This window comes from Nicotiana tabacum, chromosome 11 (assembly GCF_000715075.1).
Source record: "Nicotiana tabacum cultivar K326 chromosome 11, ASM71507v2, whole genome shotgun sequence".
In the NCBI taxonomy this organism is placed as follows: domain Eukaryota; kingdom Viridiplantae; phylum Streptophyta; class Magnoliopsida; order Solanales; family Solanaceae; genus Nicotiana; species Nicotiana tabacum.
In genome coordinates this window covers 78,318,047-78,332,845 of record NC_134090.1, presented here as the reverse complement: position 1 = coordinate 78,332,845, position 14,799 = coordinate 78,318,047, and the positions used below count along the sequence as shown (strand labels likewise).

The following is a 14,799-nucleotide window of genomic DNA, read 5'->3' as shown; positions in this document are numbered from 1 at the left end:
GGGAGGCAGGGCATAATAAGTCTTTGCGGGTTTGCTCTGCAACCGCAATGCACCTCACCACTTGCCATTCATAAAGTTGAGCTAGGGAGGTATGACCGCGTGGAAGAATGCAAAAGAAGAAGAAAAAACATAGTGTGAGAAAGTACGGAAAAAAATATATTATGTTACAATGAGCCCTATTTATAAATATATATATATATATATATATATATATATATATATATATATATATAATACATAACCTACTCTTATTATATAAGGGACTAGGACTAATTATGTCTACATTCATTATCTAACACTCCCCCTCAAGGTGGAGCATAGATAATTATATGTACTGAGTTTGTTACATATGTAATTAATACGGGAACCAGTGATGGACTTTGGTGAAAATGTCTGCAAGTTGATCATTCAACTTCACAAACTTTATAGCAATATCTCTTGAGAGTATCTTTTCTCTAACAAAGTGCACTCAATCTCAATGTATTTAGTTTTATCATGGAACACTGAATTTGATGCAATATGAAGAGCGGCTTGATTATCATACACAAGTTCCATCTGGCTGATTTTACCAAATTTCAACTCCATGAGAAACTCTTTGATCCAAACTAGCTCACATATTGTCATAGCCATTGATCGATATTCTGCTTTTGTACTAGACTGAGCAACCGCATTATGTTTCTTACTCTTCCAAGATACCAAATTATCTCCTACAAAGACAAAATATACAAACAGAGAACGTCTATCAGAAGGTGATCCTGCCCAATCAGCATCTGAGTATCCAACGATCTGTCCATGGTCTCGATCCTCAAACAATAACCATTTGCCTGAAGCTGATTTTATATAACGAAGAATGCAGACAACTGCATCCCAATGATTATCATAGGAAGAATCTATAAACTGACTCATAACACCCATAGGAAAAGAAATGTCAGGTCTAGTCACTGTGAGGTAATTTAATTTATCAAACAACCGCTTATATATTGTGGGATCGCTGAGAGGCACCCCTTATTCGGGTAGAAGTTTAAAATTCAAGTTCATCGGAGTATCAACAGGTCTACGACTTGTCATTCCAGTCTCCTCAAGAATGTCTAAGGCATATCTCCGGTGTAAGATCACATTACATGAGCTAGATTGAGCGACCTCAATACCTAAAAAATACTTTAATCTAGCCAGATATGTAGTTTGAAAGTGCTAAAAAAATTGCTTCAACTTAGGAATACCATCCTAATCATTGCTGGTAATAATAATATCGTCAACATAAACGGCTGGATAAATACATATATTTGAAGCAGAATACCGATAAAATATAGAATGATCAGTTTCACTACGATCCATGCCAAACTCCTGGATAATTATGATGAACTTACCAAATCAGGCTCGAGGAGACTACTTTAGACCATAAAGTGACCGACACAAGCAACATACAATGCCACTAGACTCCCGCTAAGCATCAAAATCAGGTGGTTACTCCATATAAACTTCATCCTCAAAGTTACCATGAAGAAAAAATTTCTTAATGTCCAACTGATAGAGAGGTCAATGGCGAATAGTAGCCATAGATAGGAAAAGACAGATTAATGTTATTTTAGTCACGGGAGAGAAATTATTACTATAATCGAGCCTAAATATTTGAGTATATCATTTGGCAACAAGACGGGCCTTAAGTCTATCAATCTGGTCGTCCGCACCAACTTTGACTATATAAATCCAGCGACAACCAATAGTAGATTTACCTGAAGAAAGAGGAACAAGATCCCAAATACCACTCGTATTAAAACCAGACATCTCGTTAACCATAATTTGTCGTTATCCTGGATGAGAGAGTGCTTTACTTGTAGACTTAGGGATGGAAACAGAGGATAAAGAAGATACAAAAGTATAATGGGGTACTGACAGACGATGATATTAAATCGATATAATAGGGATTAGGATTAATTGTGGTATGTATACTTTCCCGAAGTGCAATCTGCGGATTAGGAGGAGATAAGTCTGCAGTAGGAGCATCAGGTGTAGGACGTGAATCATCTGGGACTGATGCTGGGCTTATACAACAACTATAAGTCAAAAGTGGTGTTCCTGTGACTAGGGATCCAGGATGAGCAATATTAGACTCCTCAATGGTTGGTATGGGTAAAACTTCTGTGGTTGAGAATGTATGAGGAGCTATAAGTGGTAGGAATGGGTCTAGAGTTGGGGCTGTAGGTGATGTAGCCATGGAGGAAGGTGAAGGAAAAATAGTGACTGAATCTCCAAAAGATAAAACTGGTAGCACCTTAGAAATATCTAAGTGACCACCTAGGCATGTGAAATATGGCTGAGTTTCAAAGAAGGTATCATCAGTAGACATAAGGCACCACTGGAGGTCAAATGAGCAACATCGATACCCCTTTTGCATTCTAGAGTAACCTAGAAATACACATTTAAAAGCACAAAGAGCTAATTTATCTTTTTTCAGGAGTAATATTATGAACAAAATATGTGCTCCCAAAGATATGAGGTGGAAGAGAGAACAACAGTGAGTGAGGAAAAAATATAGAGAATGGAACTTAATTCTGGATAGCTGAGGATGGCATACGAATAATAAGATAACACGATGTGAGAACTGCATCCCCCTAAAGATGCAACGAAACATGAGACTATACGAGTAGGATACGAGCAATCTTAGTGGTATGCATATTCTTCTTTTCTGCTACCCCATTTTGTTGAGATGTGTATGGACAAGATATTTGACGAATGATCCCATGAGAGTTCATAAACTGCTGAAAATGAGAAGACAAATACTCTGGGGCATTATCACTACGGAATGTGCGGATAGAAACCCCAAATTGATTTTGGATTTCAGCGTGGAAGGTTTGAAAAATATAAAATAACTCAAATCGATTTTTCATCAATAATCCATGTGCACCTGGAATAATCATCAATAAAACTAAAAAAGAAGCGAAATTCCAAGGAAGAATTGACCCGACTAAGAACCCAAACATCTGAATGGAGACTCCGCTCGATTATCAGGATGCCGAAGGAAAAAAGAGGGAGTATGCTTACCGAGCTGACATGACTCACACTCTAAAGTGGACAAGTGAGACAAACCAGGTACCATTTTATGAAGTTTTGATAAACTATGATGTCCCAACTGTTTATGTAATAAATCTGGTAAATTAGTAATAAAACAAGTTATTGATGTTGGTTCATGTGATTTAGCAAGGATAAGGTAATAAAGTCCATTTGATTTACGCGCAGTACTAATGATCCACCCCTATTACATTCCTGTATAAAAATAAGGTCATCAAGAAATAGAACTAAACATTTAAGTAATTAGGCTAAGCGACTAACGACTAACGACTATGGGATTATAAAGACTCTTGGGAACATAAAAACCAAATGCAAAGGTAAAGAAGAAAGTGGACTTGCTTGACTATTTCAATTGCCACGGTTTGAGACTCATTAGCCATTGTGACCATTGGAAGAGATTGAGAATATGAAATAGTAGTGAAAACAGATTTATTGCCAAAAATATGATCATACGTTCTTGAATAAATAACCCAATTACTGGGAAAAGAAGACTGAGAGACACAAGTAACGTTATTACCTATTTGAACAAAAGTGGCAATTTTAGAAGATGAATGTTTACATGATTTGTACTGAAGGAACTCTATATATTCATATAAAGAAACCATCCGGATTGGATTCGATACATTGGGTCCAACAGATTGTGAGTCAAAGGCTTCTAATTTGCATGACATTATAATGATTAAAGCCAAATCTCAGTGACTAGTTTAAGAATTTGCTGCAAAATTGTTGCTGGAGAATTTGAAGCTTCAGCCGAGTTCCACACTACAGAATAGGTTCTAAAATACTCCTAGAAAACAAAAAAAATTCTAGAATTACTATTCACGCCGGAAATCACTGTTCACGCTGAAAAGAATAGAAGTGGTCGAAAGTTAGTTCAAATTGGATGGGTAGTCTCGGAATTGCAAAGGGAATAGATTGTCTAGAAGAGTAGTCGCAAAAAAATGGCCGAAATCAGCCTCATAGGATGGCGCATGACATCGGAGTCTCACCAAAGAATATTCTGTCGGCAGCGCATGAGGGCCCGTGGGAGGGGGTCTACCGGACAAATTTTTACAGGTTCGTTGCCAGAAGCTAATCTACCTCATGGTGGTGTTGGTTTTTTCACAATATCGACAGATATGAACTTTCTTGCAGACAGCCCTGATTTGCCGGAAAAAAGAAAAGATTGGTTGATTGATTTTTTTTTATTTTCGGAGTCGCTAGAATTTATGCACAATGATAAATATCTCACGATAGCTCTAATACCATGTGAGAAAGCACGAGAGAAAAATATATATTATTGATGTATTAATTGTGTTACAATAAGCTCTATTTATAAGTACACATATTATATAACCTACTTCTATTATATATGGGACTAAGACTAAAGGGAAGCCCACTGCACTAAGTTTCGGCTATGCGCGGGGTTCGAGGAAGGGCCGGAATCAAGGGTCTATCGTACACAGCCTTACCCTATATTTTTAAATATGGGATTAAGACTAATTGCATATATTTACATAACTAGATAATCCATAGGATCAAAATTTTAGTTTTCCTTTTATAGAAAATAATACATTGGAACAACAACAACAACCCAGTGAAATCCCACTAGTGGGGTTTGGGGAGGGGTAGTGTGTACGTAGACCTTACCCCTACTCCGAGGGGTAGACATGTTATTTTTGGTAGACCCTCCGCTGAAGAAAACGAAAAGAGACAGTATATCATTACCATCAATAAACCTTAGAAATAATTAACAGCATCACAAGAACATAGACGAAAAGCAAAATAATAACCAGTAGATAAAGCCCGACACTAAGAGGAAAGAAAGAGTAATGTGAACTCAACATTAACTACTAGCAGTCTAAGACAAAATCCTAACCGACTAGCCTCACTCTCGCACGCCGTAAGAATATGCATAACTACCTTCTAACCTATGACCCTAATGCTCGACCTCCACAACTTCCTATCTAGGGTCATGTCCTCGGTAATCTGAAGCCTCGTCATATCCTGCCTGATCACTTATTTCTAATACTTATTAAGCCGCCATCTACCTCTCCTCGCGCCTACCAAAGCCAACTGCTTGCACCTCCTTACCGAAGCATCTGGTCTTCTCCTCTGAACGTGCCCGAACCATCTAAGCCTAGCTTCTAGCAGCTTGTCATCCATGGGGGCCACGCCCACTTTCTCCCGAATATCTTCATTCATAATCTTATCCATCTTAGTGTGCCCACACATCCACTTCAACATCCTCATTTTTGCTACTTTCATCTTCTAGATATGTAAGTTCTTAACTGGCCAACACTCAGCCCCATACAACATAGCAGGTCTAACCACCGCTCTATAAAATTTACCTTTGAGTATCGGTGTCACTTTCTTGTCACACATGAATCCAGACGCTAACCTCCACTCCATCCACCCCACCCTATATGGTGAGTGACATCCTCGTCGATCTCCCCATCCCTTTGTATAACAGACTCAAGGTACTTGAAACTGCCCCATCTTGGGGATGACCTGTGATCCTAGCCTAAAGTCCAATCCCGCTACCGACGGCTCGACGTTGAACTTGCACTCTAGGTATTCCGTCTTAGTCTTGCTCAACTTGAAACCCCTAGACTCAAGGGCCTGTCTCCAAGCCTCCAGCCGATCGTTGACGCTGTCTCGCGTCTCATCAATCAGAATAATGTCGTAAGTAAATAACATACACCGTGGAACTTTCACTTGAATATGGCGTGTCAGAGAATCCATCACCAGGGCAAATAGAAATGGGCTGAGCGCAGATCCTTGGTGTAGCCCCATAACAACCGAAAAGTGCTCCGAGTCGCCTCCCACTGTCCTAACCCGAGTTTTAGCTCCATCATACATGTCCTTAATCACCCTAATGTAAGAAATTGGCACACGTTTTGCCTCCAAGCATCTCCATAGAACCTATCTAGGAACCTTATCATACGCTTTCTCCAGATCAATAAACACCATATAAAGATCCTTCTTCCCATCCATGTACCGCTCCACCAACCTCCTAATAAGGTAAATAGATTCCGTAGTAGAATGCCCCGACATGAACCCGAAGTGGTTGTCTGAAATAGACACGGTCCTCCTCACCCTCACCTCAACCACCCTCTCCCAAACTTTCATAGTATGACTTAGTAATTTGATACCCTTGTAGTTGTTACAACTCTGGATATCACCTTTGTTCTTGTACAATGGAACCACCGTACTCCATCTCCATTCCTCCGACGTCTTCTTCGTCCTGAAAATAACATTAAACAACTCAGTCAGCCACTGCAAACCTGCTCTACCCACACACCTCAAAAATTCTATCGGAATCTCGTCGGGCCCGGTAGCTTTGGCCCTACTCATCTTACGCATAGCCTCCACGACCTCCACAACCTTGATGCGCCTACAATACCTAAAGTCACGGTGACTCTCGGAATTCCCCAATTCACATAGCACAATATCCCGATCCCCTTCTTCATTCAGAAATTTATGAAAGTAGGTCTACCATCTCCGCTTAATCTGGTTCTCCCCCATCAATACTCTATCGTCCTCATCTTTGATACACCTCACTTGGTTCAGATCCCGAGCCTTCCTCTCTCTCGCCTTGGCCAACCTGAATAACTTCTTCTCCCCGTCTTTGTCTCCTGGATCCTCGCACAGCCGAGCAAAAGCTACAATTTAGCCTCCGTGACCGCCAACTTCACGTCATTCTTAGCAGTCTTATACCTCTCGTTGTTCGCTTTCCTCTCCTCCTCGCTAGTGCTACCTACTAACTTCAAGTTCGCCACCTTCTTCACTTCCACTTTACCTTGGACATCTTCATTTCACCACCAGTCGCCTTTGTTCCCACCAGAGAAGCCCGACGACACCCCTAACACCTCTCTCGTCACCTCCCTTATACAAGCCGCCGTTGTTGACCACATATTGCTCACGTCCCCACTACTCCTCCATGCTCCCATAGCTGATAACCTCTCTCTCAACTCCTGAGCTTTATCCTTAGTCAAGGCACCCCCACCTGATCATCGGTCATCCTCGTACAGATCTCTTCTTCCTTCTTATCATTATGTCGACGTCCATTGCCAAGAGACTATGTTGAGTCGTGAGGGTCTCACTCGGGATAACTTTGCAATCCTTGCACAACCCTATGTCACATCTCCTGAAGAGGAGATAGTCAATCCGAGTCTTCGCCCACGTACTTTGAAAAGCAACCAAATGCTCTTCCCTCTTCGGAAAACTTGAGTTCGCAATCATTAGCTCAAATGCCTTAGTGAAATCCAACAACAAAGTACCTCCTCCGTTCTGATCCCCAAAACCGAAGTCGTCATGCACCTCGCTATAACCACCCGCAGACGACCCAATATGTCCATTGAAATTCCCTCCTATAAATAACCTCTCGGCAAGCGGAATATTACGCACAATCTCATCCAGCCCCTCCCAGAATCTAATGTAATCTCACAAGTGGGATCTGAAGAGGGTTGTGTGTACACAGGCCATACCCTCATCTTGAGAAGGTAAAATGTTTCATAGAGACCTTCGGCTCAAAGAAGGATTAAAAGAAAAAAGCAGTAGCACCAAATAGTAAAAATAATACATAGAAAATGAACTTAAAATAAATAAATAAAATGAATGAAAAAAAAAAACTTACAAACTACTGCACATGTTACAACAACAATAACGACCCAGTGAAATCCCACTAGTGGGGTCTGGGGAGGGTAGTGTGTACGCAGACCTTACCCCTACCCCGAAGGAGTAGAGAGACTGTTTCCGAAACTACGGCACATGTTGTAGTTGCAAAATTGCTCAATTATGCTATCAATTACACTTCTAGTACATTCATAAAGAACTGTCTCGTATTTGCCGTTGCATTAAGGAATCTCCAACGTTAAGTGGGGGTTGACAATCGCTAAACACAGAAACTTTGACATTCTGACCAAAGCTCAGATAGGAAATCACTTTCACGTATTCTGCTACAGAAAACACACTCAAATTTTATAAATATATCAACTGTGTCGATAAACGAGAAACAATGCTCAACCCCTCCTTTATTTTTCAATTGCCGAATGTTGTATGCTGATAAAAAGAAACACAAAGAAAAGATAGATCAAATGCGACCTCATGAAACATATCATTACAACATCAAAGATTCCAGGCATCAGCTAAATACACTGGTTGTTGAAGCGGGACCAGCAATCTGCAGAGGACCTTTGCTCCAATCAACGATCTCACCGCAGTGTCCACCTCTAACTCCATTAACCACGAGTTGACTGTTGGCAGGAGTTGAGTTTTCAGTAAGAATCAATTTTTTACTTGCAACGGCTTTCAGCCTATATCGTTCAGCCCTAGAGCCTATGACTTGTCCCAAGATAGATGCTGCTATGGTAAATGCCATGGCTGCTTTAGGCATCAACACAGACTTCCTGAGCATACCAATGAATGGTACAGCAGCATGTACTGCTGCAAACCATGATGGCGAAAATTTTTCAGTGTGTTCTCTCCATATGCCTAAAGGAATATTTGCAGCCATGCCCATAACACCAATCACTAAGACTTTTGCAGGTAGAGGTTGTGGCCGCAAGTTCTTCGCGAAGGCAGTCTTTGCTAGAGCAGCACGCGCAGCAACTATCGCCGGGGGGCACCTGAGGTTCATGCCAGGAGGGGGCTGAAAAGCCTTTGCCACAAGAGGAAGGACATTACTCACTGCACGGTAGGACTTCGCAATAGGACAATTCCCACTCTGCAACCACTCATTGCTTAGCGCTTCATGTTTTGAGTCTCCTCCCTGAAATACCAAAAGGGGTAAATTAGCAAAGAAGTTATCAAGTTGAGCTCTGGTTACCATTTACGAAACCTTTCCTATTTTTTCCTTTTTTGTGATAGCAATAAAGAGTTCCTTTTAGATGGAAATGACAAAAAATTTGGAGTTCAAATAGTTCAGCAAATTTGACATATGGCTAATCCATTAGAATTAATTTGGATCAAAAGTAGTTTTTTCACTAAATACATGTCATAAAACATTTGGCATATTCTACAGTTATATGATTGCTTAAGATGCTTGGTGCAGAATCTCCACTCTAAATTCCACAATTCTAACGTCGATGCTATTATGAAAGATCTTTTTCATATAAGGAATTATGAAAGAAGATCTTATAATATGAAGCTCTTTATGATTCTGAAGTAAAACCAAAATGTACCTTGGAAGAAGAGTCTTTTTTATTTGATTTGGAGTTCAATTTCTTCCACTTCTCTGAGAATGCATCAAAACCAAAAGGACCTCCAGATCCAAAAGCCGAGAGGCTTATGGTAGCTGCTTTTGCTGCCAGAGGGTTGAAATTAGGTGATGCAGGTGCAGCATCTGGCTTCATGGACGGTCTCCCTGAAAGTGGAACAACGCCATTCTGCCCGTGGAAAAGCCTGAACGCCATGTCAAAATTAGGACCATCCACAAAGATAGGACCTTTCCCCTCACGTACCTATTCAGATGCAAGGAAAACATTGAGCTTACATTAATTAGTTTGACCAAAACAGCCTAACCACCAAAAATTTAGCGACATACTATAATAAGAACTTCATTAGGAGGAACAGTTCATCACTATGTAAAGCATTGAACAAACATAATACGAAAAAAGCTATTTCAACCAATCATCCAAAATTTGAGAACTTACAGGAAGTGGGAAAGCCATGGAGCTTGAGAAGGAAAAGTTTGTTGGCTCATTGATGTTCCGCAAAAATGGGCACCTAACAATATCTTGCTGGATAGTTGAAGAATCATCATTTACATTCCTAAAGAAAAAATCCATTCTACCGGAAATGAAGCTGATCTACACAATTAGAAAAGAAATTTAAGCAAACGAAGCTTCACAAATCCTTGTTATCAGAGCAAGCAAGATCAACAAACAAAATCACAAAGGCAACCACCTTTCTAATAAGATCATGCTTTAGGAAGTCAAAAGCTAAGAAACAACAAAAGGGGGAGAGCACAACTAAAATCCATTTAGAACTATAATCCCTAGAAGAGCCCCTTTAATGATTTTCCTCAAGGAAAAAACAAGCAACACAAAACAACAGCTCAAGTTAAAAAAGTACAATTCATATAGGAAAAATCTAAAGGGATTGATGTAAAATAGTCTATTTGACAAGAGAATGCGCAGAAATTAAGGATAAAGAACTATCAAAAAGCTAAATACGAAATGATCCTCCTCAAAGAACTTGATACTGTCGCCAGAAAACAATAAGCGCAAAAAATGACCAGGATGCCTTTCCCTAATCTAGAAACATGTAATCTGAAACAAACATGTGCAACCTACAGCTGAAACTCTAGTAAAAATCATGACTATAGGAGGTCCAAACAAACAGTATCCATTCTAGTATAAGGTAAATTGGAGAGGGCCAGCAGTACAAGAGGCCAATACATTCAGTTAGTCAGATCTTATAGACAGAGAATTTGGTATCTATTTCAGCACCAAAATTTGATTATTGTTTCAACAAACAAGTACAATTAACTTACTAGTTATTAGAACAAAAGTCTCATAACTATAAACCCAAACCTAAGTCCTCCAAACACACACTGCTCCATGAATCATAGAACCAGAACAAGTACAAAATTTTCCTCTAATATAACCATTTCCTGAGAATTCACATAACAGAATATCTAATACCATAACAAAAACGCCCACAAACGAGAATTAATAAAAAGAGCTAAACGAAACAAACAATAATTAGCTTCAGCTATAAGATATGTATGCAAGTCAAACATCAATAGAGATCAAAATTCAGCTAAAATACACAAAAACCCCATCTCCCAATACTAAAACCAGCAACGATCAGCATCAAATACCCATTTACCAAATTTGACCAAAAAAATTTAGCCAAATAAAGAAAAAAAAACTCGCAGAAACAATTCATGAAAGAAAAAGTACCTTAATAATAAACCACTATGCAAACCCAGGAAAAAATTAGATCTTCTGAAAAGAGAGAGATTTAGAGAGAGAAGAAGAAGAAGAAGAAGAAAAAGGAAAGGATCAAATTCAAAGGGAGAGGTGGGAGTGGTTTATGGGGTAGGTGATAGGGAGAAGAGAAGAGAAAAGGAGAGAAAGTAAACGATGAACACACGCCAATGTGGAATACACCCAACACACGATCAACGCCGGCTTATAGGAATGATAACTACTCTCCTACTCCTACTTTTTTGTCGAATATGTTAGGAAAATACTTAATTTACTACTTTACTGTTTCTATATACAACATTATTACCTAAAATGTTCTCCTAATTTACATAGTATTATACTCAATACAACTAGCAATTTTGGAATTTAAAATAAATAATCTTTTATAGCAGATTAAGTCGAACTGCTTGTGTGAAAATAAATCTTAAATTAAATGAAACTAAATGAGGTTCAAAGACTTTATACTAGCGAATGGGAAAAAAAAACATTTGGAGTTGATTTTTTATAATATTGGAAGTTAGTTAGTAGTTAGACTAATTAGTTAGGGCCAAAGTGTGAATATTAGAACTTAGAGAGGTCATAGTTATTATTCTGTTTTTACTGTATATAACAGTTAGTTACAACAGTAATGAGATCAGTTAAAAAATTTCCCAAATATTGTCTTCTTCTTCTTCACGCTAGAAGCTCTCTCTAATGGCTGAATTTTGACATGGTATTTCGACCGTCATATGACCAATTTCCTACTCAATTGAATTGAGCAGTACTAATTTCAACCATTTTTTTTATCGTGAAGATCGATTTCTGAAGCTTGTGCGTTAATGGCGACTGAGAAAATCGACCATACGCATCCACTTTTACTTCAACCTTCTGATACATCTGGATTGATTTTGATTCGAATTCAGCTCACAGGTTCAGAGAACTATGGACTGTGGAGTAGATCGATGCGACTTGCTCTCAAGGCCAAAAGGAAGCTAGGGTTCGTAACAGGAACGTGTGCTAAAGAGTTGTACAAGGATGCTCCTCTCGAGGAGTGGGAAACTTGTAACGCCATAGTACATTCCTAGATAATGAACTCTGTTTCGAAGGAGCTGCTCAGAGGGATCATCTACGCAGCGGATGCACATGCAGTCTGGGAGGACCTTAGGAGCGCTTTGATAAGGTGAATCGAGTACGTATTTTTCAATTGCACAGATCGATCTCGAGATTAACACAAGGATCGGACTCTATATCTGTGTATTTTACTACGTTGAAGGAGTTATGGGTTGAGTATGATGTTTTAGTGCCATTTTCAGACTGTGGTTATCCTAGATCTAAAGAACACATAACTCATTTGCCTCAACAAAGGGTGGTGCAATTTCTGGATGACCTAAATGACACTTATGATCAAGCTCGTTGATAGATCCTAATGAAAACCACTGAACCAACTCTCAATCAAGCCTATGCACTAATCATTCAAGATGAAAGCCAGCAGTCAATGGGAAGTGTTTCTATGGCTGATAAAGGAGATCAACTGGCTATGCAAGCTGGTATAGGACAGGGGTATAGAGGAAATAAACAATTTCTACAATGTGACCATTGTCGTATGAAAGGCCACACAAAAGAAAATTGTTTCAAAATCATTGGCTACCCTGAAGACTTCAAGGGAAGAAGAACCTTTCAACCTAGAGGAACACTCACTGTAGCTAATCATGTAGAGGGATCAACAACTCAACCTTCACAAGGAACAACACAGTCTAAGGGGGATTACTTCTTCACAGAAGCTCAGCATCAACAAATTCTGGGATTGCTCAACAACAAAGATTCACCAAGTGAAGTTCCAACTCAGGCTAATAATGCAGGTAAAATCACTGCACTATCCTCTAATGTAGAAGTTTTGAATGAGACGAAGGATAGATGGATTGTGGATGCAGGAGCCACCCATCACATATCCTCTACATTAGACTTGATGAGTGATGTGAGCAGAATAACTAATAAGGGAAGAGAAAAGGTTACACTGCCAAATGGAGGTAGTGCAAAAATAGAGCATATTGGGAGCTCTTTTTTGTCAGCTATTGATAAACTGAAAAATGTGCTTCATGTGCCTGATTTTAAATTCAACCTAATATCAGTGTTCAAACTAACCAGAGATCTGAGTTGTGCTGCCATATTTTTACCTGAACTGTGTGTGTTTCAGGATCTTTACAATGGCAGGGTGAAAGGGATTGATAAGGAAGATGAAGAATTGTATGGGATTGGTAAGGAAGATGAAGGATTGTATGTGCTGAAGGGAAAAGGAATCAGACAACTAGCAGCTCATGTTGATATGAAGGTCTCAACTAGAGACAGGGGATCTATGGCACAAAAGGCTAGGCCATGCTTCTATTCCTGTGATGGAGCATGTTTCTTTTTTGCAGAATAAAGTAGATAGTGAAATACAAAATAAATGTTATGTTTGCCCTTTAGCAAAACAGTGTAGGCTAAGCTTTCCAGATAGTGAAAAAAGGAGTAATAGACCTTTTGAACTTGTTCACATAGATATTTGTGGACCATATAAGAAGGCTACTTATGATAGGAAACATTATTTCCTTACAGTTGTCGATGATTTCTCAAGGGCTGCTTGGATTTGTTTTATGCAGTTTAAGAATGAAACTATCATTTTCTTGAAGCAATTTTTATGCATGGTTAAAACACAGTTTGATACTTGTGTTAATATTTTAAGAACTGATAATGGGAAAGAGTTCTTTAATAAACAATGGAGTGATCTTTTGAGATCACAAGGTGTTATTTCAAAGTAGTTGTGTCTATACCCCTCAACAGAATGGGGTAGTTGAGAGAAAACATAGACACATACTTAACACTGCTAGAACATTAAGATTTCAGAGTAATGTACCAAGTCTCTTTTGGGGGGAATGTGTACAAACAACAGTATACATCATAAATAGGCTGCCTTCTAAGATCTTAGATGGAAAGAGCCATTTTGCTATGTTGCATGGTAGAGAGCCTTCCATAGTTCATCTAAGAGTCTTTGGGTGTTTATGTTATGCAACTAACTTGGTGGCAGAGGACAAGTTTGCTACTAGAGCTAGAAAGGCTGTACACATGGGATATTCCACTACCCAAAAAGGATATAGGTTATATGATTTGAACACTAAATGTTTCTTTATTAGCAGGGATATATCCTTCAGAGAGTCTAAATTTCCATTCAAGGAAATGTAATTACATTCACTCACACAAGACAATCTTGAGGCTAGTTTTTTGCAGCTTGATTTACCAGCTTCTGAAGAAATTGTACCAACAGTCAGTCATTCAGAGGACTTTTCCCAAATTCTAGTCTCACATGAAGAATCAAGAGGTTCTATTCATGCTGAACCACCCATAGATCATCATGATGCAAATGTCGAACATGCCTAAACATGAAGGAGATAGATGAACCTGATGCAGATGAACCAGTAGTGAACAATCATGATGCAGATGTACATAATGATCATGTCCAGATAGAAGACATTGTTGTTCCAGATGTTGCCGCTCCAAATGTTGAATCAAGCTCTAATGTATTTGATAGACAGTCTGTGCCTGGAAGACAATCTCGCAGAGTGAAACACCCTCATATATTGCAAAAATATTATGTGGTGCAGCTTCAAAAATCATCACAATGCAATTATCCAATATCCAATTTTGTCATATGAAAACATGTCTCCTAAGCACAAGAGTTATGTGTCTGTCTTTTCAGTACTAAAGGAACCTCATACCTTCAAGGAAGCTATCAAAGATGATAGGTGGATTACTGCTATGCAACAGGAGGTGCAAGCTCTAGAAGACAATAGAACATGGGAAG

At 39.1% G+C, this 14,799-nt stretch overlaps 2 protein-coding genes across 3 annotated transcripts; one reads left to right on the top strand and one right to left on the bottom strand.

Moving 5' to 3' along the window:
* Positions 1–8,010: 8,010 nt before the first annotated feature.
* Positions 8,011–11,164, bottom strand: LOC107827606 (uncharacterized). 2 transcript variants are annotated; one of them, XM_075225210.1, is made up of 4 exons: positions 10,959–11,164; positions 9,705–9,860; positions 9,234–9,512; positions 8,011–8,821 (listed from the first exon to the last, which is right to left on the bottom strand). In XM_075225210.1, exons 2-4 carry the CDS (start codon positions 9,837–9,839, stop codon positions 8,195–8,197), a joined length of 1,041 nt encoding a protein of 346 aa, XP_075081311.1. In that variant the 5' UTR covers positions 9,840–9,860; positions 10,959–11,164; the 3' UTR covers positions 8,011–8,194. The 2 variants fall into 2 exon arrangements, with proteins under 2 accessions (XP_075081311.1, XP_075081312.1); XM_075225211.1 differs by having other exon boundaries at positions 9,705–9,855; positions 10,959–11,098.
* A 639-nt stretch (positions 11,165–11,803) lies between these two features.
* On the top strand, positions 11,804–12,381 carry LOC142165910 (uncharacterized). The gene is made up of 2 exons (XM_075224298.1): positions 11,804–12,037; positions 12,238–12,381. Exons 1-2 carry the CDS (start codon positions 11,804–11,806, stop codon positions 12,379–12,381), a joined length of 378 nt encoding a protein of 125 aa, XP_075080399.1.
* The last annotated feature ends 2,418 nt before the right edge of the window (positions 12,382–14,799 follow it).